Raw genomic sequence first — 26,717 nt, 5'->3', positions numbered from 1 at the left:
CTTGCCTATTCGCCCACTCTCAGCTTATTTTGTCTTAGTCCTTGTATTCAAACATGGTGCCACCAATCTTAAGACCATTAGCGTTGTAGAAGTCCACAAACGTCCCACTATTATCGTTGCAACTGCCAACTACATACTTTTCCAAAACGTGTCTGTTGTTATTACCAACCTTAGCATCCAAATCTCACATGCTCTTAAGTAATGTTCCAGTATTGAATAAATCAAAAGTAGTAAAGCTCGTTAAAGTTATAGTTGTCAACATTTGTTTTTGTTTAAGACGAAATATTTTTTTATGTTATAACAAGAAATAATAAGGAATTTTCAAATATTTATTTTCTTAATTATATAAATTTTCTACACTTTATTTGGCCTCTTTATTTTACTTAGTCTAATAGTTATTATATTATATTAAAGTCAAAAATGATAGTTTAGTCATTTTAATCGCAAGATGTGGCAAGTCGTATCCATTTTTATCAATCATCATCACCTGCAAAAACAATATACAAACAGAAAAATGCAGACAAAATTTAAATGAAGCATTTTTCAAAAATAATATTTATTTATTTTTTAATCTACCAATATAAAAGTTGATAATCGTCATAACAGCAAATCCTAATGCAACAGCAAAAAACTGTGCCAATCCTGCTGTTCGTCTCTCTGGTTTTTGATGCCATCGGGCTTTTTCACGAGGCATTACCTCACAGACAGTCACATAAAATAGAGTACCTCCGGCTAGAGCTTGAATAATTGGCAATCCAGTATTTGACCAACTCATGGGTAAGTTAACAAGTAACATTCCAACACCAATGCCCAAAACTGCACCAAGGGAAAATACTAAAACAGCAAATAATTGAGATTTGAAAGTTGCACGAGAATTGGAACGAAATTCAAGTCCCAAGCAAAAACCCATCACAAACTTATGACATGCAACAGCTCCAAGGAGAAAAAGAACCTAGGAAAGAATAATAACAAAATAATTAAGCTAAGGGAACTTTAACAAAAACAACTGCAAATAAAAAAAAATGTATTTACCCTTGTGCTAGAATTTTGAACCCCTATGGCCAATCCCTCCACAAATGAGTGCAACGAAAGGGCCACAAAGAGACCAAACGCTCCAGTCATACTCTCAGCACATGGTTCACGATGGCTTGTGTGGCATATGCGTTCATTTGCTTGTCTTATAACGGTTTCGCATTGTTTTTCCTTTTGTTCTACTGCACAACTCGAAGTACTGAAATTATTAAAAATATAGTTTCATACGATCTACAATGAATACTTTGAATTTTAATTTTTGATTATTGCAATGACAGAGAAAAATAGAGCATAGTAAAGCATTCCACATTCGTGTAGTAGCGCTAAAAAAGAATTTCTGTACCTCAGAGTACGCCCGAAGTTGGACTCGTATGTAAACTGATAAGCATTAGCGCGAGTTTTATGGTTAAACTTTTTAAGGGAAGGAATAATAATAATAATACTATGGTGACTGCTACCGAGAAAACCATTTATTTGGATACGGTTTTGTCATTGGAGCTAGACTTAGTCAAGAAGTCTTGAGCTATAGGTGCATCAAGGAGTGCCTCATTACCATCCGCATCAAGGCTAAATTCGCACTTCGGGTTTGCAGACCCAAGCAAAATAGGGAGGTGCTGGGAGAAGGTACAACGTCGAACGGCTACAACCGCAAGAGTTCGCCACATCCTTTTCCGACGAGTTACAAGTAACCTCTCTGGAAGTTCTCTGCCGCCAACACAATGTATCGAAAACCAGTGGCAACATTGCCAAGATGCAATCAGAGAAGCCGCGTCTGATGTGCTGGGTTTTAAGCAGCCACCAACAAGGAACCCCTGGTTTGATGAGGAATGTCGGCAGGCAAATGCAGCCAAACAACAGGTACGCAAAGCGGCGCTGCATAAAAGGACGAGAGCTGCTCATGAGCTCTATGAGCGGAAGAGGCGAGAGGAACACCAACGTCTCAGAAGGAAAAAGAGAGGGCATGAGAAGCGTGCGGTCAAAGATGTTGAGATGTTTAAAAGTAGGAATGAAGTTCGAAGGTTTTATGAACAGGTGAAACGAAATTCACAGGTGCATAAACCTAGAATCAAAGGCTGCAAAGACGAAAGTGGAAACATCATAATGGAACCGCAGTCAATGCTGAGGATATGAAAGAACCACTTCTGCAGACTGTATAACGGCGACGACGAACCGAATTCCGCTGTCAGGCAGGATGATGATCCATTCAACATAGACGACGAAAGCCAACAATCCCGTCCTCCCGACTTAGACGAAGTAAAGATTGCCATCTCTAAGCTGAAGTCTAATAAAGCCGCTGTAGCAGATTGCTTGAATGCTGAGCTCTTTTAAGCAGCTGGAGATAAGTTGGTTAGGAGCATGCACCAACTTATCTGTAAGATATGGTCGGGAGAAAGCATGCCCGATGAATGGAACCTAATTATTGTTTGCCCGATCCTGAAAAAAGGAGACCCTCTAAACTGCACCAACTATAGAGGAATCAGTCTACTTAACATCGCCTATTAAATCTTCTCTGCCGTAATATGTGAACGTCTAAAGTGCATCGTCAACAACCTGATAGGTCCTTATCAGTGTGGTTTTAGACCCGGAAAGTCCACAGTCGATCAAATATTCACATTCCAGCATTTACAGGGACGATCTGTATAGAGCCATGTCTAGTTTTGGCATCCCGGGTGATGCGCTGTCATATGATTTTTTTAATATCGTACTTGAAAGAATAGTGCAGATATCACACGTCAACACTAGAGGCACTATCTTCCAAAAGTATGTCCAATTACTAGCATATGCTGATGACATTGACATAATCGGAAGAACTCAGCGTGATGTCAATGGAGCTTTTGTGAGTATTGAGGCAGAGGCGGCAAAAATTGGGTTTAACGGTTAATGAGGGCAAAACAAAGTGTGATCTACGATCCCGTAGGCATCGAAGGGGAGTGGAGGAGAAGATGGAGGAGAAAATGGAAGGGTAAAAGTCCAACGACTAAGATGGCTGGGTTAAGTAGAGCGCATGGAAACCAATGCTCCGGCCTGGAGAGCCTTCGAATCCACACCCACTGAACAGCGCAGAAGAGGAAGACCGCGGATCAGGTGTCGCGCACAAGTGGAAAGTAATCTCACCCAACTTGGAGCGCAAAACTGGAGACATCTACCTAGGGACCGAGCTAGATGGAGAAGTTTGTTGGATGAGGCCCTTGTTCACACAGGAATGTAGATCCACCTTAAGTAAGTAAGTAAGAGCATACCTACGCAAGCATCACACAAACTCTTGAAGTGTACTACAAGCAATTGTATTAGTCCTTAACGAGCTATTATATTAATCTTGTTAATACCATTCCAATTTATCAACTTTTACTATGCTCTTTAACAGTGTTTTTTGTGGTTAATATGACATACATATATTTAAAGAGTTTATGTTTTTACTCTTTTATATACATCCTTAAGATTTCTTGTATAAGTAGCACTTTTTTGTTTTTGTGTGTTTTGAACTAACTGCAAGTACGAATGTTTCTGATAGATGCACAAAAGAATAATTTCAGAATTGCGGAGAAAGTATTATGCCTACACATTTAGTTGTATAGTATTTGTAGCATTTGGAAGTGCTACGAGAAACCTTACCTTCAGTGAATGTTGTTCTATTTTTTTTTTTCATATTTATTCAATTTTATTTATGCGTAACTGCTTTTCTGTTTCAAGGCACGATAATTTGAATTGGGGTAATACTTACAGTAAGGTGCAAAATTGTCCCAAGTCAACGGTTTTTTATTTCCATACGTGCCATTATTTTTGTTTTTGTGTATTAAGGAATTCAATTTTTGTAATTACTTACGTCATGAATGGTACAATAACAAAAATCAGAAAAATAACCGTTATCTTTGAAATCCGCGAAAAAAAGACAGCATTACATTGGGACAGTTATGCAACGATCATGCTTTGAACGCCATTTCAGTTTAGTACTTGGCCAAAACTGGTTGTTTCTCTATAAAATTTAGTTTTTATAAGTGTGGTCTAAAATTCAGTTATCAGTTGTTTTATTCAATAAAATTTAAATCATTGTGACTAACTGAGAAAATGAAACTATTTACAAAATCTTTAAATGAAAGCATATTGAATAAGTTAAAGGAAGGAGATTCCGTTAGAAAAATTGGGCAAACGTTAAAAGTAAGCAAAAGCGCTGTGCAGAGAATAAGAAAAAAGTTTAAAGGAGAACTGAAAAAGAATGTTGGAGGAAGACCAAGAGTACTAAACGCTACCGATACTCGACATGTTGTCAGATATCTTGCTACAGGAGAAGCATCTTCGGCTTCAAAAGCAGCAGCCCTAGTTCGCAGAGATACTGGCAAAAAAGTAAGCAAGTGGACAGTGCAACGAGCCCTACATTCGGTCGGCTTCAGAGCCTTAGAGAAAAAAAGAAACCTTTGCTTTCAAAAAAAAATATAAAAGCTCGACTTGAGTTCGTAAAAAGGTATGCGTCCTGGACAGATGATGATTGGAGTCGTGTCATATGGTCAGACGAAACAAAAATTAACAGATACTGTACAGATGGAAGGCAGTGGAATTGGAAGAGAGAAGGAGAGAAAATAAATGTCAAAGATTATATACAAACTGTTAAGCATGGGGGGGCAATGTCAAAATGTGGGGCTGTATGACTGTTTATGGAATAGGTTCTTTTCGGAAAATTGATGGCATTATGAAAAAAGAAATGTATCTTGACATTTTAAAAAATAATTTAACTGAAACTATAGAAAATATACCGGTACCTGAAAACGACAACGACCCCAAACACACTGCGAAAATTGTTAAGGAATGGTTAGAAAATCAAGACTTTCAGGTACTGGAATGGCCGGCACAAAGCCCAGACTTAAATCCGATAGAAAATTTGTGGTCACACTTAAAAAAGTCTTTGATAAACAATTATGAATCACCACCATCTTCAATCAAAGTACTGTGGGAACGGGTTCAAGATCAATGGGATAATATTTCTGCTGAATATTGCGAAAAACTCGTTAAAAGTATGCCAAGGCGATTGGCAGCAGTAAAAAAGGCAAAAGGTTTGTGGACAAAATATTAAGGGGTATTAAATTTATTTTTTTCTAAATCGGTGCAAAAGTGGTCCAATATAATTTCTTGATTTAAAATACGCAACGAAAGTGTAACTATTTTTTTTTTCATTATTGTGTTTAATTTTGTATCATATATATAAAAAATAAAATAAAATTATTAAAGAGCAATTTTGGGTTTATATTTTTATTGAAAGTTGAATTTCTTTCATAATTGGGACAGTTTTGAACCTTACTGTATATGCGATTTCATATTTGCAATTACAATTCATTTGTATGTGCTTAAAAAAATCATCTTCAAAACCTTTTTGAAAAGATCAACGATCTCTATAAGCCCTTTCAAACACATTAATTAGCACTATTGGTACATACAATAGAATAGTCCCCTTTAGGTTCATTTGGGTCTTAATGACCTCTTCCAAGCGTTCTTAAGAATTGATTTTACGAATATAAAAGGGTAGGTACACAATTAATTTGATTAGAAGTTATTTACAGGAGATCAATAATAAAAACAAGAAAGAGCCCTTGGGCGCACCACCATTAATTTTGTGTTTCTCAGACTTGAATGCAAATACTAGTTGTAATTAACGGTTCCAAAAGTAATTTCTAATCGAACTAATGAGGGGTTCGTCAACGGACTAGACTTAAATAAATCGGTTCCAGTCAGATCAATGAATAGAAGGAATAATGAAAAGAGACAAATTTCGTTCTAATTTGCATAATAACTTGTCAACATTTGTAGTTGAAAGCCAATATCCCACATACGCAACTTTTTTGCAAAAGATTTACATTTAAATTTTGTCTGTCGAGGATTTTCGCTTCGAATATCTCGAGAATAAATCTACATAGGTATTGGGCTATTCACTAAGCTAGTGACTACGTAGTCAAGGTATTATGGTAGGTTAAATTCAACTACAAAATTAGTTGCAATTTCGATCAGTATTTGAATACAAAAAAGATGCGACCTACACTGATAACTTCCCATCCCGTCTTTCGATTTTTCTTGCTTATGAGTTTAGGTTTTCGTGTTTTGTTAAAAAAAGTTATCGGTTAAATTATACTAAAAAATGTTAAAATATGCAACAATATTTTGCATATGATGAAATATTACGATTTAAAAAGATATTTTTGTTAACGAGATTTTTAGTGGAGAGACTGTTTTTACCAATTTTAGTGGCATTTTAAAAACAAAATTATTTCTTATATAGGTAAACAAATACAAATTACATGAATGACATTAATTTGAAGTCAATATTTTCTATTGTTCAAGAGATATCGAGAACCGAACAACAATTTTTAGTAAATTCGCGTACTATTTTTTATAGACTTTAATTTTTTTATAAAAAAAACTGCCTGTTGGATTTTTTATAAAAAACTTACTGAATGTTGAAAACAATAATTTTTATAAAATAAAATTATTTTTTGTAGCCTACATCTCAAATTTTGAAATCGATATATAATTGAATTAAAGATCTACTTTTACTAACTTTTATTAATTGTTTAAGGTTTTTATTTTTTAAAAAAAAGTATTCATTTGATTTTTCTCAAAATTTTACCGAATGTTTTGAAACGAAATTTCTTGTAAAAGTTTGAAGCTAATATTTTCAATTTTTGAAAAGAAAATTGAGTCGAAGATCTATTTTTACTAAAAAGTAATTAGGTTTTTTTTCAAAATTGTATCGAATGTTAAAAACGATATTTCTCATAAGACTAAATTAGTTTAAAGCCAATAACTCAAAGTTCTGAAAAGATATTTAAGTCGCAAATCAATTTTTACTAACTTTGAGTAATGTTTTTATGTTTTTATTTATTATAAAAAAGTTGTCAACTCGATAAGTTCATTTTTTATTCGTAAAATTTTTTTTGACAAATATTTTTTTCAGTTTTTTTGATTTATAAAAAAACCGTTAGTTGAATTTTTTCCAAAAATATATTTGGCTGTTATAAAGTTACAATATGTAATATAAAATGTTATTTAAATCTCTAGCGTTATTGGTTCATGAGATATTTAGGTTTAACCAAAATTTGCACCCATTTTAAACTGATATGGTAAAAAAAACCATGCACTCAATTTTCTTGAGATCCCTTTCTGCATTATTATCTGTATAACATCTTTCTAAAAATTTTTCATTACGACTTTAGAGACCTTGAAACGTCAAGAAATGTCAAAACTATCCATTCGACAAATCGGACCCATTACAATAACTTAATATTGGAAGTTAATATAAATCACAAAAATTTGGGCGTTCTTTTATTTAAAATTTATTTAGGCGTTATGACATTCTCTTTGTTTTTTGGCGTTTTTTTTAACTTTTTGAGCTTTGTGAAGAAATTTGGGCTTTAAGACATTTTATGATTTAAGTGTTATGGTTTTGGATGACCTAAAGACATGGATTTTCCAAAAACTAAATCTTTGATAGAACGAATTATGGAATTAATGAACCTTTGTTTGCTGCATGTAAAGCTTTTAATAATTATTTTAATGTACATACATATTTTAATATATCAAAGTATTGTGTAAAAAAGGAATTATATAGAATTTTGCAACATCAATTCATTTGTAAATTTGTAGCTAAATAAATAAATTAAAATGTGTTCATTACTCACTGCGCGCGGACTAATGGTTCTGCTTCCCCGTTAGATCCATAGTTGCTGTGACTATGATTATGTTGATGTCGATGAGATGAATTGCTATGAGAATGCTCGTGCTGAATAGCCTCTCCAAAGAAATAATGAATAAATTCATCGATGAAATACACAAAGAAGAATCCTCCACAGAAAAACACCTCTGCATTGTTAGGCATTGTCCTTCGGACCTAAAAACATCATAGGAACAAAAAATACTTAAAAAGAAGCCTTGGTTTATGTAAATCATACTTACATCAGGAAGCATATGAACCATTGCTGTAGCTAGTAGAATACCAGCTCCAAAGCAGAGCATCAAGGAGGTAGAAAATGGGAATCTTCTACGATTTCTTTCAGATATTGCTGCAGGTAACATTCCAAATATGAAGCTTCCCAATCCCAGTGAAACCATGGCAAGTATTTTGGCGCCATCAAAACCCTCCGAGGAGTCTATCACAGTCGAATTCGAATTCATGATCTAGATAAGTACCAACAGAAAAGAATTTGTTTTTGATTTGACTTCAAAAAATTAGGTTACTTACTATCAAATTTAATGCAAACAGTAGATTCCTATGGCTCAGGGAACTCGTGCTGTACCTAGTAGTAGTAGTAGTAGTAGAGGAATGAACGATGGACAAAATTAAGTTTATTTTGAAGATAAGTTTCCTCGAGATGCTGAAAAGATGTTTACTTTGAAATGATTAGATTAGAAGATAATAATAGTTCAGTTATGAAGACAACGGTGTTTGTGATGTGATATTATGCGTATGATGAATCACACACCTTACCTAGGTAGGTATTGGTACTTTGTTTGAAATAATTTGTGAAAAATTATGGCACTTTTCAAAGAATGATATCTAAGAGAATTCTATACAGTACTTTATTTTTAATTATAATTTTTGATTGCTAAAATTGCGTTTTATTTTTTTTGTCTTTTGCTTTAAACAATTACTTTGAGTTTTTATGTATCATTCATAATAAATAGTGAGCGAGATGAATAAATAATAGTTTTAGAATTATTAAAGTCAACAAGTTTGGTTGTTTTGATTTTGCTTTTGTTTTGTTGTATATGGGGTGAGGTTACGATGAGGTAAATAATAAATTCGTAATAATGGTGAATTCACAATGGAAACAGATTGTAAGATCAAAAAAGTACTTTCTAGTACATCTAAGTACACACATTTTAATACTTTAATTTTAAATTTATTTTGAACGTTGTTCACGTTGAAATGTTTTGTGGCGACACAGTAGACGCTAGAATCATCATTTAGCCTTATTTGTGCTTTTTTTATAATAAGCGCACACTCAAAGGGTGTGTATGAGCACTAGGAAGGGAAAGAGGGGTTGAAAGGAGATGTCGGTGCACATTGGTTTTGAATTCCTGAATATTGCAATGGCTAGGAAAGACAAAGTGTGGCAAGGCATTCCACATTCGCACAGTACGGCCAAAGAAAAAATCTCTGTACTTGACAGTACGACCGAAGTTGGGCTAGAGGGTATATTGATTAGCATTCCCAGAAGCGCGAGTATTGTGGATGAACTGTTTAAGGGGAGGAATGCAGCTGGCTATTTCTCTAGAGCATAAATCATTAAAATAACGGTAAAAGAGGGTGACACAAGAAACATTTCGACGATGTTCAAGTGACGTAAATGATCTTATGATGGTTATATCACCAATCAATTTAAATGCTCTACCTTCAATACTATCCAAGAGGCTTAGGTAAGTTGCAGGAGCACCAGTCCCGTTATGGGAGTTATAATTAAGCTTTGGACGTATATAAGTCTTGTAAATAACAGCCAGATCAGAGTGGGAGAAAAATTTCTTGCATCGCCTTAGAAAACCCAAACATCTTGCAGCATTTTTGGTTACATCGCGTATGTGATCGTTTCCCAAAAGGTGGTTGGTGATACACATACCGAGAATATCGAAATGCTCAGTTTCCTCGATGCAAGTGTAATTTATGGATAATGGCAAGGGGGTGTATTTCGCTTAAACAATACAAGACAAATTATTCCAGACCTCCTTTAATTTTTCTAAACCTCCCTTAATAATTCAAGACCTTCCTTGAAATCTCCAAACCTACCTTGATTTTTCTAGAACTCCCTTGATATTACCAGACCTCCCTTGATATTTCCAGACCACCCTTGATACCTACAGACCTACCTAGATATTTTCAGACCTCCATTGATTTTTCTAGACCTCCCTTGAATTCTCAAGACCTCCCTTGATATTTCCAGATCCCCCTTGAAACCTTCAGACCTCCCTTGCAATCTCCAAAGCTCCCTTGATTTTCTAGACCTCCCTTTAAATCTCCAGACCTCCCTTGATTTTTCTAGACCTCCCTAGATATTTTCAGACCTCCCTTGATTTTCTAGACCTCCCTTGCTTTTCTAGACCTCCCTTTAAATCTCCAGACCTCCCTTGAAATCTTCAGACTTCCCTTGATATTTCCAGACCTCCCTTGATTTTCTAGACCTCCCTTGCTTTTCTAGACCTCCCTTTAAATCTCAAGACCTCCCTTGAAATCTTCAGACCTCCCTTGATATTCCCAGACCTCCCTTGATTTTTTTAGACCTCCCTTTAAATCTCCAGACCTCTCTTGATTTTTCTAGACCTCCCTTGATATTTCCAGACCTCCCTCGCAATCTCCAGACCTTCCTTGAAATCTTCAGACCTCCCTTGATATTTCCAGACCTCCCTTGATTTTTCTAGACCTTCCTTGAAATCTCCAGACCTCCCTTGAAATCTTCAGACCTCCCTTGATATTTCCAGACCTCCCTTGATTTTCTAGACCTCCCTTTTAATCCCCAGACCTACCTTGATTTTTCTAAACCTCCCTTGATTTTTCTAGACCTCCCTTGAAATCTTCAGACCTCCCTTGCAATCTCCAGACCTCCCTTGATATTTCCAGACCTCTCTTGATATTTCCAGACCCCCCATGAAATCTCCAGACCTTCGTTGATATTTCCAGACCTCCCTTTAAATCTCCAGATCTCCCTTGATTTTTCTAGACCTCCCTAGATATTTTCAGAACTCCCTTGATTTTTCTAGACCTTTAATTCCCAGACCTCCCTTGATTTTTCTAGACCTCCCTTGCAATCTCCAGACCTTCCTAGAAATCTTCAGACCTCCCTTTATATTTCCAGACCTCCCTTGCTTTTCTAGACCTCCCTTTAAATCTCCAGACCTCTCTTGATTTTTCTAGACCTCCCTTGATATTTCCAGACCTCCCTCGCAATCTCCAGACCTTCCTTGAAATCTCCAGACCTCCCTTGAAATCTTCAGACCTCCCTTGATATTTCCAGACCTCCCTTGATATTTCCAGACCCCCCATGAAATCTCCAGACCTTCGTTGATATTTCCAGACGTCCCTTGAAATCTTCAGACCTGCCTTGATATTTCCAGACCACCCTTGAAATTTCCAGACCTCCCTTGTTATTTCCAGGCTACCCTTGATATTTCCAGACCTCCTTTAATTTTTAAAATATCGTTAAAAAGTTTTTCTGCATCGATTTCAATGATAGCTAAAACTGGAACCTATTTTAATTTAGCTATCCAATACAAGATTGAACGCAGCTGTTTAAAGAAAACATTGGAGGTTATAATTAAGGGACCGGTTATAGCTCCATTAAAATCCATCAGTAAACTTTTAGTTTTTAGTTTTTGAACATGTTACAGATTTATTTCTAGCAAAAGATTGATGCAATAACGCTAAACGCGAATCTGCTTAAAACCTTAATTTTCAACATTGAACAATGAATCGGCCAAATGATTTGAGCGTAGGGGTCAGGACAGACAGACAAACACTTTTTCGACTTCTCTACCATCGTAATGTCATGTTTGATTTAGCCCTAGAAAGATAATCTACGTCTGCGGGACGTATGGCACGGGGAAAAATTGTTATATCTTTTCAATTATAAGCCGTATTACATTAGTTTTGTATATTTGCTCAGGGCTAGGTCAGAGCTTGCATGGTGCATCTTAAAATTCACGCTGAAGATGCATTAGGGCCAGTAATGACTATGTTATACGTCTGGGAGACGTATGATTATCTTTTATGAAACTTTTGTGCACTGAACAAAAGCATTTGGGGAAAAAACTTTTTTTCTCAAAAATTACAAAAAACTATTTTTTATAGTTAGCTTACCCCTCAATGAACTAATTTACCAAATCTTAAGACTCAAAGTCAACTCAAAGGTTTCTTTAAAAAATAAAGAATTTTGTTCGTTCTGTTTTCAAAGGTGGTTCAGATTTTTTATAAATTTTGCTCAAATTTTACTTCTTTTGTACTTAATTATTGATTCATTTTACTTAAAATAACCCAAATAAAATGAATTAAAATACAAAATAATGATGAAAAATCAATTGTCATCTTTAAACGCGCTTAATAAGTGCCATACGTCTCTAAGACGTATGATTATCTTTCACGCACTAAAAAATATGATTACCTTTCTAGGGTTAAATCTCGAGTTTGAATTTTTAACTAATGCAATACTTGTCATACAGTTCCTATATGTCGCAAGTTAAAATTATTTTGATACCAAAAATAAAAAAAAAATTACTTGCTTTTCAATATTCTATACAAATGCTCAATGATGAAAATTAATGACAGTTATAACTGGTACCCTTAAAATTAATTTATTTGAATGGCTTAACTTATAAAATATTGACTTATCTCGTTTTAACTTGGGAACACCTTAGACGTGTAATTTTCAAACTTTTTTTTATTTTATTATATGCGTTGTATATCTTCTTGAAAATCGAAGGTCTTAAAAAAACTCTCTTTAAATTATTGGATCTGTTATCCTTCAATTTCCATTCCATTTGACTAAGATCAACCAAAGTTCTTAAATATAAATTGTTTTTATTCACCACGCTTAAACTTTACTTACAATCTGCAACTTAAATTTTATTTTCTAGATCCAGAAAAATTATGTTTTAAAAGGTTTTCTTCAATACTAACGAATAGCATTTGAGTAATCCGAGCTCTGGTTACAAACGTCACAAACAATCATGACAGTTGGGGTCTAAGTTTCGGGGTTTGAAGTGGTTGCTACTTGTTGATGTTGATCATCGTAGTTCATACACGCTATCGACTTTAAGGGAAAAACATAATAATTTAATTGTTGTCTTGTGGTTTATTTTGATCTAAGTGTTTTTATTTTCTTTGTTTCATCATAGTTATAAGTTAAATATTTTTCATTGATTACATTTATTGTATTTGACCACAAAGTTTCGTTTCGTCATAGGAAACAGAGCACCTCGCTATGAGCTCATCAATTTCTCCGAATGCGATGCGGTCTTCTTCGAGAAATACAAATGATGAAGTGTATATCTACGACCTGCCACAAGTGGATCGTAACGATCTTTGTGCTATTCTAGATGAATTAGATGTTTGGTCAACATTGGCCATAGACCATATGCACTATTCCAGTAAAGACTTGCAGGTAAAGCTATTTACATATTAATGTATGTATGTTAATTAGACTCTTATTAACTTATGATAATATCTTATTAGGTTATTAAAAGAGCTGTCCAATGCAAGGGTTGTTCACCTACAAATGAATTGTTGAATATGTGGGGTGAATATAATCACACAGTTACTGAATTGTTCGTACTGCTCTATAGGTAAGTTAATCAATTTAAATTGAGTTGCATTTCATAAAAATACAAAGTTTATCTCGACAGTTTTCTTGGAATTCAGTTGGTTATTTAATTGTTTGATTAATTAGAGTTAAATGCATATGGGCATACCTATGTTTGTTCCCAATGGTCTTAGGAGTTAAGATTATTCGGAAATGCATAAAAGTTTGTATGTACATGGTTTTACGTAAACCGTTAGGCATTAAATGAAAGTGCATATGTAGTTTTTATGTGGAATGATTTCAAGTAGACAATTTTAATTTTATTAATAACAGGTTTCAAATTTAGTCTTAACTAGTTTATTAGTCAATTTAGTTAAAGAAGTTGTTTGTGTAATGAGGATGCTGTTGATATGGTACAAAGATCTCAACAAGTTTTGCAGCCTAATAAAATATTGATAACTGTTACATATCCTTTACGTATGTACAGTGTATCAACATAAAACTTGTGCAAAACATTCGTTTTTATGGAAACGTAGAAATTATTAATATGGAACAATTATATTTTAAACCAGATTTACCAATTTTACAGTTTAAACAGTCAGCCGTGTATTTCTTAAGAGAAAGTAAGGAAAATATATTGCTAAATTACCATAAGGAAGGATATATAAATATCTGAAGAAAAAAGACTTTTTGCATAGCATTTTGGTAACCTAAGAAAAAAAACATCAGCAATGGACGTATAGCCAGGAAAAAGCCGCTCGTAATTAAAATCAACGAGTTGAATTCAATAAAGAAAACCTTTGCAAAGATTTAAACCTTCGGTGGATATGTATATTAATCGATGAGAGCGTATTTGACCTTTTTGGCCCAGATAGCATGTTTGGCGTAAGACCTATGGCTTAAAGAAAAAAATGTAAGATCGACGGGGGTTGTATAGCAGCTTCAAAAGTAGAAAAATTTTCATTTCATCAATGTGATAATGAACCAGCACATGTACCTTAAGATTTTCAATGTAAATTTAAATTTTAGTGCGGAAAACTTATTTAGATCTTTGCCAAACAGGTTAAATGCTGTCAAAGACAATAACGGTGTTCTAACTAATTATTATATAATTGTTTTGGTTTATTTTCTTCTCTTTTTTTCTAACCGAATACATATTGTGCGATTTTAACATTAAAAATTTAAAACTATATTTCGTTCTAGTACTTTCATTTAAATTAAAATATTTTGAGTAAGCATAGGAATGTTAAGAAAATAAAAACGATTACAATAGACTTGGTATCAGTCAACTGCATTCTTTGAGCGTAAATTTTGACTCAGCCGGCTAGTCACTCAAAAAAAGTAAGTAAGCGAAAGGTAGCAAAAACACAAGTCTCAACACAACACTCATTAGCCAATCTACAATTTCCTCTCGGCTTGTATTTCGAAATTTAAGGAAATATTACTTATTCCTTTTCCAATTTGACAAAGAATCCTTCAAATAAAAAATCAAATAGAAGTGTACAGAAAATAAATAAGTCATAGAGAATTAGAGTTCAGCTTTCAGTTAATGGAAAAATGATGGTTACCTGCCATTTTGACATAAGTGGCCTTGAATTAATAGTTAGGGAGATTTTCCTTGGCTAACTTTCCAGTAATTGGTTTTCATCATTGAAAACAAGCATTGCAATTTTCTATAATTACTTTGTTGTGAATAAAAGTAATTATAGAAAATAAGTAGGACTTTAAGTTTAGTCAAAACAAAATAAAGATCCATATATACAGTGAATGCCATTAATATTCGGCTTTTTTGCTTCTTTCATAAAAACACTACTTTTTACTTTAAACTTTAAAAAAGTTAAAACCCAGTTTTTCTTTCAAATATTTTGAATTTAATAATTCATCCCACAAATTCTCGATTGGGTTAAGGTCTGGAAATTGTGGAATATAACTTTTGGAGAGTTATATAGAAGCCATTCCCTTACAACATGCGCCTTTTGCTTCGGGTCGTTGTAATGGTAAAATTTGAATATCCTTAAAATGCCCATTTTCTCAGCACTTTGCTTTAAATTTTCTTTTAGGATCCTTAAATAGTATTCATTTTTCAATATAATGTCGATGAATACTAAATTTCCCATGCCTCTTGCCGAAATGCACCCCCAAACCATGATGTGCCTGCCCTCATGCTCTACTGTTTGCTTTGTGTTCCTTCTATTAAGCTCTTCATTTGGTATGCGCCAAACCATAACTCTTCCATCCGATCCAAAGAAGTTTTACTTACTCTCGTCAGCAAATATTACATCGTCCCACCAAGTTACATCCTTATTTTTGTGTTACCTCGCAAATTTGATCCCAATTTGCCTGTTGCGAATATTGATAAATGGCTTTATTCGGGCAACACGCCTATTGTCGTTATGGGTCGGCGTAACATTGATGCAGATACTTTGTTTTTGCATTCCATTAACATTTCTTGCACAATTTTTGGTGCACTTAAACGAGGATTTGCTTTAATTTTTCTTACTATAAGCCCTTCTTCTTTCGTTGTAAACTTTTCTATTTGACCCATCTGCTTCTTTGGTTCGATCCTTCCTTCTCTTTTATACCTCCGAACAATATCACCGACAGTGTTTGGCTTCATGTCTAAAATATCAGCAATTATTTTGTATGTTTCACCTTTATTATGGTGAAAAATAATGAGGTTTCTTTTTTCAAGGCTTGCATTTTTTCCTTTGTCCTACATCTAACACTTGATTGTTTTAAAAAATGTATGCAAACGTCTAGTGTACACTTTATTTTAACGGTACTCTTGATAGACAAACTGTTAATCGGGGCAAATGTCAAACTCAGGAAATAAAATAAAAAAGCGAATACTAATGAAGTGCTTACATGTGTCCTTTTTGCGTTGTTCATCGCATATCTAATGCAGTTAAGTGATTGCACCATTTAGGGAATAATATAGTAATTTATAAAATAACCAAATAATTAAGTTTAACTACGAGAAAAACACCAAAAGTATATTTACACTCACTGTAAATAAATGCGCAATTAAACTTTTTTTCAAAAAAAATTCTTTGTGTAATTTCCGACCGATTAGTACATAGTTTGCATTTCTAATCAAGGGAAACACCGTCGTAACTGGCCCCTAAGTCCCTTATATCGTCTGAACTTGCGCACTGTTTTGTCCTACTCTTCTTCTTTCATGCAGACTCTGCAAAAATCGTTTGCAGGATCTCCAAGTCGAAAAGCATTCCTACCTATTAGGCATTGTCCTGAAAATACTCCTACAATGGAGGTAATGTACAATCCACCAATAGAAATGAGTTCCTTTGAGCGTTTATCAACAATCATTGGCCAAACTATTATTCTGAATTGTAACGTCGTCCACAATTCCCAAGTTTCCATTCCTTTCAGGTATCCCTGAAAAATAAGTAATTTTATGAAGAAGTGATTCACAAGAGAGCTTGTATTCCGACAGAGTAAATAAGGCCTTGCATTTCGTACAAACAGAACTTCTGGGGATTAAAAGTAGCTGCGAGATTTTTTTGAATTTTTTGGTTTAACAATAAGACCATTTAAAATGGACCAATTTAAAATTTTCTTAATAATTAACCCGAAAGGCTAGCCCATGTACATTTAAATGTTATACGCATACAAATTAATGGAAAAAAGTAGACCGCCAAGTATTTAACCCTGAGGAACACCAGAAGCATTAGGCACGAAATTTGATAAACTATCACCAAATTGGACCTTCTGTTTTCTGTTACTCAGATAGAAACGAATAGCCTTGTAGCAAAAGCAAGTTAACGTTATTGACTGTGTCAAAAAGCTTAAGAAGTGAAAAACATAACCTTTCCAATGCCAGTTTTCCTTTGGTTTTTGGTGTGAGAGTTCACAATCGTATTTTCTTTATAATTATATTTCAAATTGAACGATAAGTGAGCCATAACTCATTTAATCTGTATCGTTTCGAACTTTTGTAACCATCGTCTCTACTCTGCATTAAAATACTTATGATATTAGTAAACCAAAATTTTTCACTAGAATTATATATCTTAGTTATTAAGGGTACATCATTTAGTGTAATATTGGGAGTTAAGAATTTTAATTACTACTTTTTTATCCCTTTCAATTACCAGAATGCGTCTGTACAACGCTATGGATGTTATTAAATCATCCGTTGATCCAAAATACCACAAACTCATTACAATCGATCAACCAGATTTGAGTAATTTAATGCAGAAGTCAAAATCTGTAAAAATTCTTAACTGCAAGAACACATCAACAGGTGTTAGCAATTCAAACAATGAATCCTCCCGTTCAGATGATGACTACACATCTACGACGTCAGACAGTAAACCTCAATCTGAAGACTGGAAAATACGAAATGTCAAAGAATATGCCAGCACAATTCCACAAATAGACTACAATGAATTAATTCAAGCAACAGACGGTTGGAATCCGGATTACGTTCTCGGAAAAGGTGGATTCGGAACGGTGTTCAGAGGATGCTGGAAACAGACAACGGTAGCAATTAAAAAAATTATCTACAACAGTGCTGATAATGGAGACAAAATTCAAATACAACAAAGTCTTAACGAATTGAAGCACCTCAATTCATGTCGTCATGATAATATTTTACCCCTTTACGGATATAGCATAAACGGAGATCACCCATGTCTTGTGTATCAACTAATGTCGGGGGGATCATTAGAAGATCGTTTGAAGGCGAAAACTTGCGAACCATTAACGTGGACACAGATGTTGAATATTGCCCGAGGAACAGCTAGGTTAATATTTTGTATGCCTATTTTATGATTATAAGAATTTTACATTTATTTGTTTATTACAGAGGTCTTCAATATCTTCATACGTTCCGTGAGAAACCTTTGATTCACGGTGACATCAAACCCGCGAACATATTGCTCGATCCCTGTAATCAACCACGAATTGGCGATTTTGGTTTAGCTCGTGAGGTGCGTTCCCAAACCGAATCAATGGAAGTGTCTCGGGTTTATGGAACAAAGCCGTATATACCAAAGGACTTTTTTGATCACAAATCATTAAGTACCAAAGTTGATACATTTAGTTATGGAGTTGTATTATTGGAAATGTTCACCGGTTTGCGAGCATACGATTCAACTCGTGCGCAACGTTTCTTATATTCACATGTAACATCTGCCTTAAATAACGGTACTCAAATCCAAGATATAATCGAAAAGAAACTGAAAATCAATGCAGATGTAGTAGAAATATGTAAGAAAGTGATAATTATTGGAATATCGTGTATATCGACAAATTCGGAAAATAGACCGGAAATGGTAATGGTCCTTCGAAATTTAGAGAATCTGTAATCAAAACTGTGCAATCAAATGAATTTACATTAAAATAGATTATTTACTGACACGGAGCATAACCTTAAGGCTCTATTTTAATCACATTATGTTAATTTAAATCAATATATTATTTTCATATTATATAAGTAACATAATTTGTTTTCATTTTCACAAGAGTTTTATATACAACTTTGAGTTTTAAGCTCTGATAATTTAACAAGATTTTTTTTAAATTAATTAATGTATTATGTATGAACGTTAAGTTTTACTTGGAAGTTTAGTTTATAGACATATAGTTGATGTGATGGAATCCCTGTGGAGTTTTTCGAATACTGAGCCATGGTGTTGGTTAACAATGTTAGTATCTTGTTTAACCAGCTTTTAGATAACGAAAGTGCATCAGTTTGAGGAATCTTTAATTTTCACAATATTCAATAAAGGATGTACTGGGAACCTGGAAAAGTATACAGAGATATGTTTTATGAATTCTTCATATAAAATATCTGCTGAAATTTTCCAACTACGACTTAACTCTTGGATGTTCAAATGGTATACATGTGCATTCAAGAGGACACAAGCGTCCACAGGTTTTTCTCAAAACCCACCTCTTTCTATCAACTCCTCTCACCTCCCCGTGGTGAACAGTTGTTGGTTGCATCAAACGAGAGTGGTGGGGGGGGGAGTGGTGTTTTAACTAAGGCACCTCTTCTTATCCAGATGGCAGCAGAGGAATTCCCGAGATGAAATCAACGGTGGCGTCTACAGTTCCAGTAAGGTTGAACTAATTAGTGAACAACGTATAGGGCTTCTACGATTTATTCGGAGCCCAGGTCTGTAAGGAGCGGTTTTATCCGGTTCTCCGTCCTTTGAGTTATAGTAAGGATCTGGCCCTTCAGGTTGGGGGTTGTGCCATCGGGGTGACTTCCTGGCCACGTAAAAACATGATAGTTGCGAAGCACCAACAAGCCGGATACGGACGGATTTACTGTTGACAACCTACGCAAACGAATAAAGGACTTCGGATATGCACGTAGAATGTTAGGTCCCTTAACAGACCACGTGCGGCCGAAGAATTAGTGGAGGCCCTAGACTGCTATACACCAGACATCACCGCCATCCAGGAAATACAATGGGATGGGCCGGGCAAAAAGACGATGAAAAACTGCCGCATTTACTATGTTGACAGTTACCGCGAAAATCAACAACCCAAGAAGTCTTGAGCTATAGGTGCATCAACGAGCGCCTCATGACCATCCGCATCAAGGTTAAATTCGGCAACATTAGTCTAATATGCGCGCACGCCCCCACAGAAGAGAAGGATGACAACACCAAAGATATGTTTTTTGAGCTCTTAGAAAAACATATGAGCAGTATCTTAGCTACGATATTAAAATTGTCCTGGGCGATTTGAATGCCAAGCTAAGAAGGGAAGACATCTTTGGTGGAATAATCGGGAGAAACAGCCTGCACGCCAACACTTTCGACAACGGATTTCGACGCATTTTCAACACCTCAACATCCACAAAGGAACTTAGAATTCCCAGATCAATCTACCGTCAACCAGATTTACCATATTGCGATCTACGCCAGGCACGCTCCCATTATCATGGATGTCCGATGTGGTGGGTTTCCAGCAGCCACCAACAAAGAACCCCTGGTTTGATGAGGAATGTCGGCACGCAAAGCGGCGCTCCATAAAATCACGAGAAGAGGGGAGAGGAACAGCGACATCTCAGAAGGAAAAAGAGAGGGCATGAGAAGCGTTCGGTCGAAGATGTAGAGAGGTTTAAAAGGAGAAATGAAGTTCGAAAGTTTTATGAACAGGTGGAACGAAATTCACAGGTACATAAACCTAGAAACGAAGGCTGCAAAGACGAAAGTGGAAACATCATAGTGGAACCGCAGTCAATGTTGAGGATATGGAAGGACCACTTCTGCAGACTGTATAACGCGATGACGAACCGAATTCCGCTGTCAGACAGGATGATCCATTCAACATAGACGACGAAAGCCAACAATCCCGTCCTTCCAACTTAGACGAAGTAGAGATTGCCATATCTAAGCTGAAGTCTAATAAAGCCACTGGAGGGGATGGCTTGAATGCTGAGCTCTTTAGCAGTTGAGATAAGTTGGTTAGGAGCATGCACCAACTAATTTGTAAAATATGATCGGAAGAAAGCATGCCCAAATGGAACCTCAGTATTGTTTGCCCGATCCTAAAAAAAGGAGAAACTTTAAACTACACCAACTATAAGGAATCAGTCTACTTAACATCGCCTACAAAATCTTCTCTGCCGTAATATGTGAACGTCTAAAGCACATCGTCAACAAGCTGATAGGTCCTCATCAGTGTGGCTTTAGACCAGGAAAGTCCACAGTCGATCAAATATTCACATTACGGCAGATCCTGAAAAAAACCCAAGAACACCACATCGACACCCACCATCTTTTCATCGATTTCAAGGCCGCAAATGACAGCATCTACAGGGACGAGCTGTATAGAGCCATGTCTATTTTTGGCATCCCTGCCAAACTCGTCCGTTTGTGGAGGATGACCATGGAGAATTCACGCTGCTCCATAAAGATTGAAAACAACTTAACAGAACTTTTCGATGCCAAAAAAGGTTTTAGATAAGTTGATGCGCTATCATGCGATTATTTTAATATCGTACTTGAAAGAATGGTGCAGAGCTCACACGCAATACTAGAGGAACTATCTTTCAAAAGTATGTTCAATTACTAGCATATGCTCATGACATTGAAATAATCGGAAGAACTCAACGTGATGTCAATGGAGGTTTTGTGAGTATTGAGGCAGAGGCGGCAAAAATGGGTTTAACGGTTAATGAGGGCAAAATAAAGTACATGTTGTCGTCAAGAAAGGACATACAACACCGACGTCTTGGTCAAAACGTCACCATCGACAGACGTAACTTTGAGGTACCTAGTCAAGGACTTCGTCTACCTAGGCTCCTCTGTAAACGCAGAAAACAACACCAGTGCTGAGATCAAACGAAGAATAACTTTTGGTAAACGCTGTTTCTTTGGGCTAAAAAAGCAATTGAGTGGAAAAGTCAAAAAAGAGTGAAAAAGAAGGACCTGCTATTCGGTGCTGAAGCATGGACTGTGACAAAAACCGATGAAAGCACCTTGGGTCGGTTCGAAAGAAAAGTTCTTCGTGTGATCTACGGTCCCGCATGCATCGAAGGTGAGTGGAGGAGAAGATGGAACGACGAGCTGTACGGACTGTACAGCGACGTAGACTTAGCCAGAAGTGTAAAAGTTCAACGACTAAGATGGCTGGTCAAGTAGAGCGCATCGAAACCAATGCTCCGGCCCGGAAAGCCTTCCAATCCACACCCACAGGACAGCGCAGCAGGGGAAGACCGCGGATCAGGTGTCGCACACAAGTGGAAAGTGACCTCACACAACTTGGAGCGTGAAACTGAAGACATCTAGCTAGGGACCGAGCTAGATGGAGAAGTTTGTTGGAAGAGGCCGTAATTTACACAGGACTGTAGCGCTGCTTTAAGTAAGTACTTAACTCTTGGATCGACGACCATTTAATTAAGGAATCATCGTAGAAAAATTTCTACAAAATGAAAAGAATTTTTTTTTGATTTTATGGCAGCGTTTGATTCGTTGGATAGACAGGCATTAATGTTCAGGTTGTTTGGTTAAGGAATTTCAAAAAAGTTTGTTGGAGTTTCACAAAACCTTTGTAGAGATACTTAAGCGGCAGTATGGAATGAAAAGGAAATGTCTGAATGGTTTTAAACATAGTCAGTGGTACATCAGGGGTTTGCGTTGAACCCTCTTTTGTTCCCAATTTACATTTAAGATCATTCTGAATTTTTGTCTAGAGGTATTGAATAACCAGGAACTATAATCAAGGCGACATGGTCGCATTTGATCGTTCAGCAGAATCGCTGAAACTAATTATCAACCTACTATGTAGGTACAGCATCGCTTATAGTCTTCATCTGAACAAATCAAATACAGACATGGACATTAAAATAGACACAGAGACAGTTGCTAAGAGTAAAACCAAAATTAAAACGACAACATGCATTAGAAGTAGTTTTAACGGTTATCAAAAAAAAGTTACGACTTTTTTATGCAAAATAAAATGGGTTTTATGTTTTTTGTTTGCTTGTTGATTGTTTGGAAATGAACCGTTCCTTAGGTAAGACTGTGTTTTTGGTGGACTTTAAAATGAAAATACATTGGAACACAGATCTTAATATTTAACTACCATCAAAAATATTAGTTTTTAATATTTTTTTTTATTTTTATAAAACTTTTGGAAGTAAATTCAAATTATTTTAATAATATTACAATTAATTCTAAGGAAAATATGGGTTGCGGTTGGCATTGTTCCCTAGAGGACAAAGCTGTCATAGGTCTACGAAGTGAGGGAAATAGCCAGAATAATGAGCAGATCACTAAAGTTGAATGTGAACCAAGCAAAACAACCCCAAGAGAAGACTGAAAAATAATTTGCGTCTCAAAAAAGATCGTTAAAAGTCTTCAACGGAAATAAAAAACAAACTACAGCTTCCAATAACTTCCAGAACTGCTCGTAGAAGACTTGTTAAAATTAACTTGCTCTAAAGGATCGCAAGAATGGTGCCCTTTCTAAGGAAAACAAAATATAACAATGCGGTTTAAATTCACCCACGATCATTTTGATTGGAGTGGGCCAGAAGGAGGCAAAAAGTGGAGGAATCTTTTGTGGATGGACGAAACAAAGATTAATTTGTTCGGAAGTGATGGCAGACAAACCGTTAGAAGGCTTAATTTGAAAGAACTGAATCCCAAATATATCTAGAAAACGGTCGAGAATGGTGGCGTTAATTTTCTTGATATGGAGTTGGACTAATAAAATTGATTGAGGGTAAAATGGACAAAAATATGAAGGTGAATATCATGAAGGCGATGCTTCCTTATGCGGACAAGAACCTGCCTCTTAAATGTGTTCTGCAGCAAGACAATGACCCTTAGCACACATCGAAATCTACTCAAAAGTATTTTAAGGACAAAAAAATTAGCGTATTGGAGTGGCCATCCTAATTAATGTTCATATCTGTATCATGATTTTTAAAAATGCTCAAGGAAGAAATTGTGCAAATCACAGGAGCACAGCATAAACGCCATTCGTACCACACCGAAAAATTGTTTCGCCAATAAATACATTGCGCATAGCAGTAAATTTAGTGTTTTTTGAAGCAGTTCTGGAGGTAATCATGCGTTACGCATCATTCAACTGAAAGCTTTGTTTATAAAGGGGTTCCTTGTCAAATTAGAAAAGGAATAAGTAATATTTTTTACAGGTCGAGATGAAATTGTTGGTTGCCTGAGGAGCGTTTTGTATAACAGAAGCCCGGTTTTTATATTTATAAGTTCATACAAATGCACATTTGTTAGAAGAGTTTAAAACAAAATAGTAAAAATTTAAAGTGGCAATTTCAAAGAGTTCCCATTTTTAAATTAAATTTGAATGAAATAAGAACTAAGATTGTGGACTAAATATTTGTAGGTGTTCGCGTGCAATGGCACTATATTTGTTGACTCAAATTTTCCGTATAAATAAACAACTAAAACAAAGGCATTCAAAAATATATTTTTATTGACTTATACAATTAACTATAAAAAAGATTACAATGACATGTTTAGCAACATTGGAAACCAAAATGAAGAGTAAAATTTGAACTTTCTTATCCTTTTCTTCTTTTTGAAGACCCCAAAATACTTTATAGAGTAGGATTTAAGGAGTTACAGTCGATACGGAGTCAACAACAAATTCAATTTGATCGAGTCTACGAGTACATCCAAGTAAAATTGATTCGTAGGGCCATCAATGTTGAAACGCACATTTGAGAAAGAACTTTTCAAGACAAGTATTACTCTAATGACAGACATAGGCGTCAATAATTCTGCTTATAATAATTGATCGCGGGTAGGGCCCTAGTGACTAGTGTGGAAGAAAAGCCCACAAGGAATTAATCCTACAAAGATAACCATATTTCATAGACCATAAGTGAAACACATGATTTATACGTCAGTTCGACGTAGGTTATCTTGCTAGGGTTAAATAAGCAAACGTTAATGAAATAAGCTGAACAAACGTTGTGTCAAAATATCACAACTGATGAGTTTTGAATATACATACTCGTATGTACTTTTTACCGAGCACATCCATCGCGTCTGAACAAGGTATCAAACGCACTTGTAAGAAAGAAAATAATGCACAAAACCAATTAAAGGTCTTTGCCTGGCTGCTCCCATTCTTTACCAATCTGAATACGCCATTTTTTATTTTATGTTGGCACAACTTCCGGAACCAAGAAACAGCCATATTGTTTTTCTATATTTTTCGGAGTTTTTCGGACGAGAAAACAGCACCAGTACATACATACATTCATACGGATAAAGCAATTGATTTATGTCCAATTTCATAAACAAACACTAAAAAACTTTTTTCTAAAAGCTTTTTAAATTTTATCAGGCATTTAAATTTGTTCTTTTCTGTTCCTATGAATTTCTGCTTCCGATCCATAAGGTTACAGAAGTTAATGCGTGTAATCGATTGCTCAACAACAGATCCACAGATGCTTTGGAAGTCGGAACCTTATTTTGACGTCAATATCACCATAGTCTGAAAATTGATTCTTGTGAAAGCGGGATACTCTGAAATGGATTCTTGTGAAAGCTGGATACTCTTGAACGGCGAATAACTATATGTTGTTCTTCTTCAAAGATGACCAATCAAATATTCTAATTAAAAATCAAAATCATGAAAACGATATTATAAGTAGTAATTAATTTGTTTTTTAGCTACATATTCATTCTTTATCTCCAAATATTGAGAATACAAATTTTGCAAAACAAAACATCAACTGTTAATCTGTCATATTCATTTTCTAATGACACTTTTAAAATTTAATGAGCCAAAAATTTACATTTAGTTTTACAAGGTGTTTAAAAGTTTGATTACTTTAAAAACGTTTGGTGAAACCAAAATATCCCATTTTTCAGTTTAAAATCCTGTTAAATGTGTAAAAGCTGTTTATGAAATTGAAAATTAATACTTTAATTTTTAAAATTAAACAAAAATTTAAGCCAACTAAAATACTATAAAGTTTGTTTGAGCTTAAATTGCGTTAGTATTTAATTTGTTGACAGCACTAAAGTCTAATAATGAAAATCTTAAAAATTGATATCGATACTCGAATAAAATTTCTGCAATTTTGCATTCACAAAGCTACTTAAAATTTGATTGGTTGAATGGGACCAATTGTAAATATAATCCAATCTGAATGCTGACAAATTATTAAAATCAAAAGCTGCAGCTTTGGCAAATATTTTGCTTTTTTTTTTGAATGCATAAATTTAATTGTATTAATCTATTAAAAAACTTAATTATTATCAAATGAATATTTTTGTTCCGTAATTTTACACATATTATTAATGTGACTTCTGCTGTCTTTTTGACAGTAAATGTATGTAGTTAAAATTGTGGAGTATGCGTTTTCATATTAATAGGGTTAGTAGAATAAAAATACAATACAAAAATCGTCATTTAAGGTTAAAATTACCAATGAATGAAAAAAGGGCAGTAATACATTTTAAGTTTATTGTTTTTAAATTTATATTTTAAGTATTGTAATTAAACAGGGGTGGAATCGACTAAGGTGATTGTTGATAAATGACAGTCAAAATAATTCAATTTGATCTATGTAAGGTTATAGTCAAACTGATACCTAAAAAGCCTGGGGTGGAATCCGCTAAGGTGATAGTTGACTATCATTTTTTAATCAAATTGACTATCATTTTCATTCCATCTGTGTAAGATAATTGAACTCAATTCAATTCGATTGAATAATTCGAGATTGAAATTTTCCAAATTAATTGTTGCCTCGGTGAAATTATAAATTGATTTCCATGAAATATCTAAATAAAAGTATCAAATTGGCTGTGTTTGAATAACATTCTTACTCTTCTTGATTTTTCGAATGTCGCAAGTTTTCCGGTCATAGGAATGTGTTATTTTTTACGGAAAAAAGCGAACTTATACAATTTTGCAGTCGTTTGTGTAAGGGTCTGG

General features: G+C 34.9%; 2 protein-coding genes across 4 annotated transcripts; one reads left to right on the top strand and one right to left on the bottom strand.

The window, feature by feature from the left end:
• Positions 1-315: 315 nt before the first annotated feature.
• On the bottom strand, positions 316-8,771 carry LOC129942448 (zinc transporter ZIP3). 3 transcript variants are annotated; one of them, XM_056051375.1, is made up of 7 exons: positions 8,496-8,771; positions 8,255-8,387; positions 7,969-8,190; positions 7,695-7,903; positions 1,033-1,231; positions 577-952; positions 316-487 (listed from the first exon to the last, which is right to left on the bottom strand). In XM_056051375.1, exons 3-7 carry the CDS (start codon positions 8,185-8,187, stop codon positions 474-476), a joined length of 1,017 nt encoding a protein of 338 aa, XP_055907350.1. In that variant the 5' UTR covers positions 8,188-8,190; positions 8,255-8,387; positions 8,496-8,771; the 3' UTR covers positions 316-473. The 3 variants fall into 3 exon arrangements, with proteins under 3 accessions (XP_055907350.1, XP_055907349.1, XP_055907351.1); XM_056051374.1 differs by having other exon boundaries at positions 8,501-8,771; XM_056051376.1 differs by having other exon boundaries at positions 8,255-8,309; positions 8,501-8,771.
• Positions 8,772-12,949: 4,178 nt separating this feature from the next.
• On the top strand, positions 12,950-18,756 carry LOC129941878 (serine/threonine-protein kinase pelle). The gene is made up of 4 exons (XM_056050644.1): positions 12,950-13,160; positions 13,232-13,341; positions 17,414-18,064; positions 18,127-18,756. Exons 1-4 carry the CDS (start codon positions 12,981-12,983, stop codon positions 18,626-18,628), a joined length of 1,443 nt encoding a protein of 480 aa, XP_055906619.1. The 5' UTR covers positions 12,950-12,980; the 3' UTR covers positions 18,629-18,756.
• Positions 18,757-26,717: the final 7,961 nt, after the last annotated feature.

Source organism: Eupeodes corollae, chromosome 1 (genome assembly GCF_945859685.1).
Source record: "Eupeodes corollae chromosome 1, idEupCoro1.1, whole genome shotgun sequence".
NCBI lineage: Eukaryota > Metazoa > Arthropoda > Insecta > Diptera > Syrphidae > Eupeodes > Eupeodes corollae.
The sequence above is the reverse complement of the archived record's forward strand: the minus strand, read 5'-3'. Positions and strand labels throughout refer to the sequence as shown.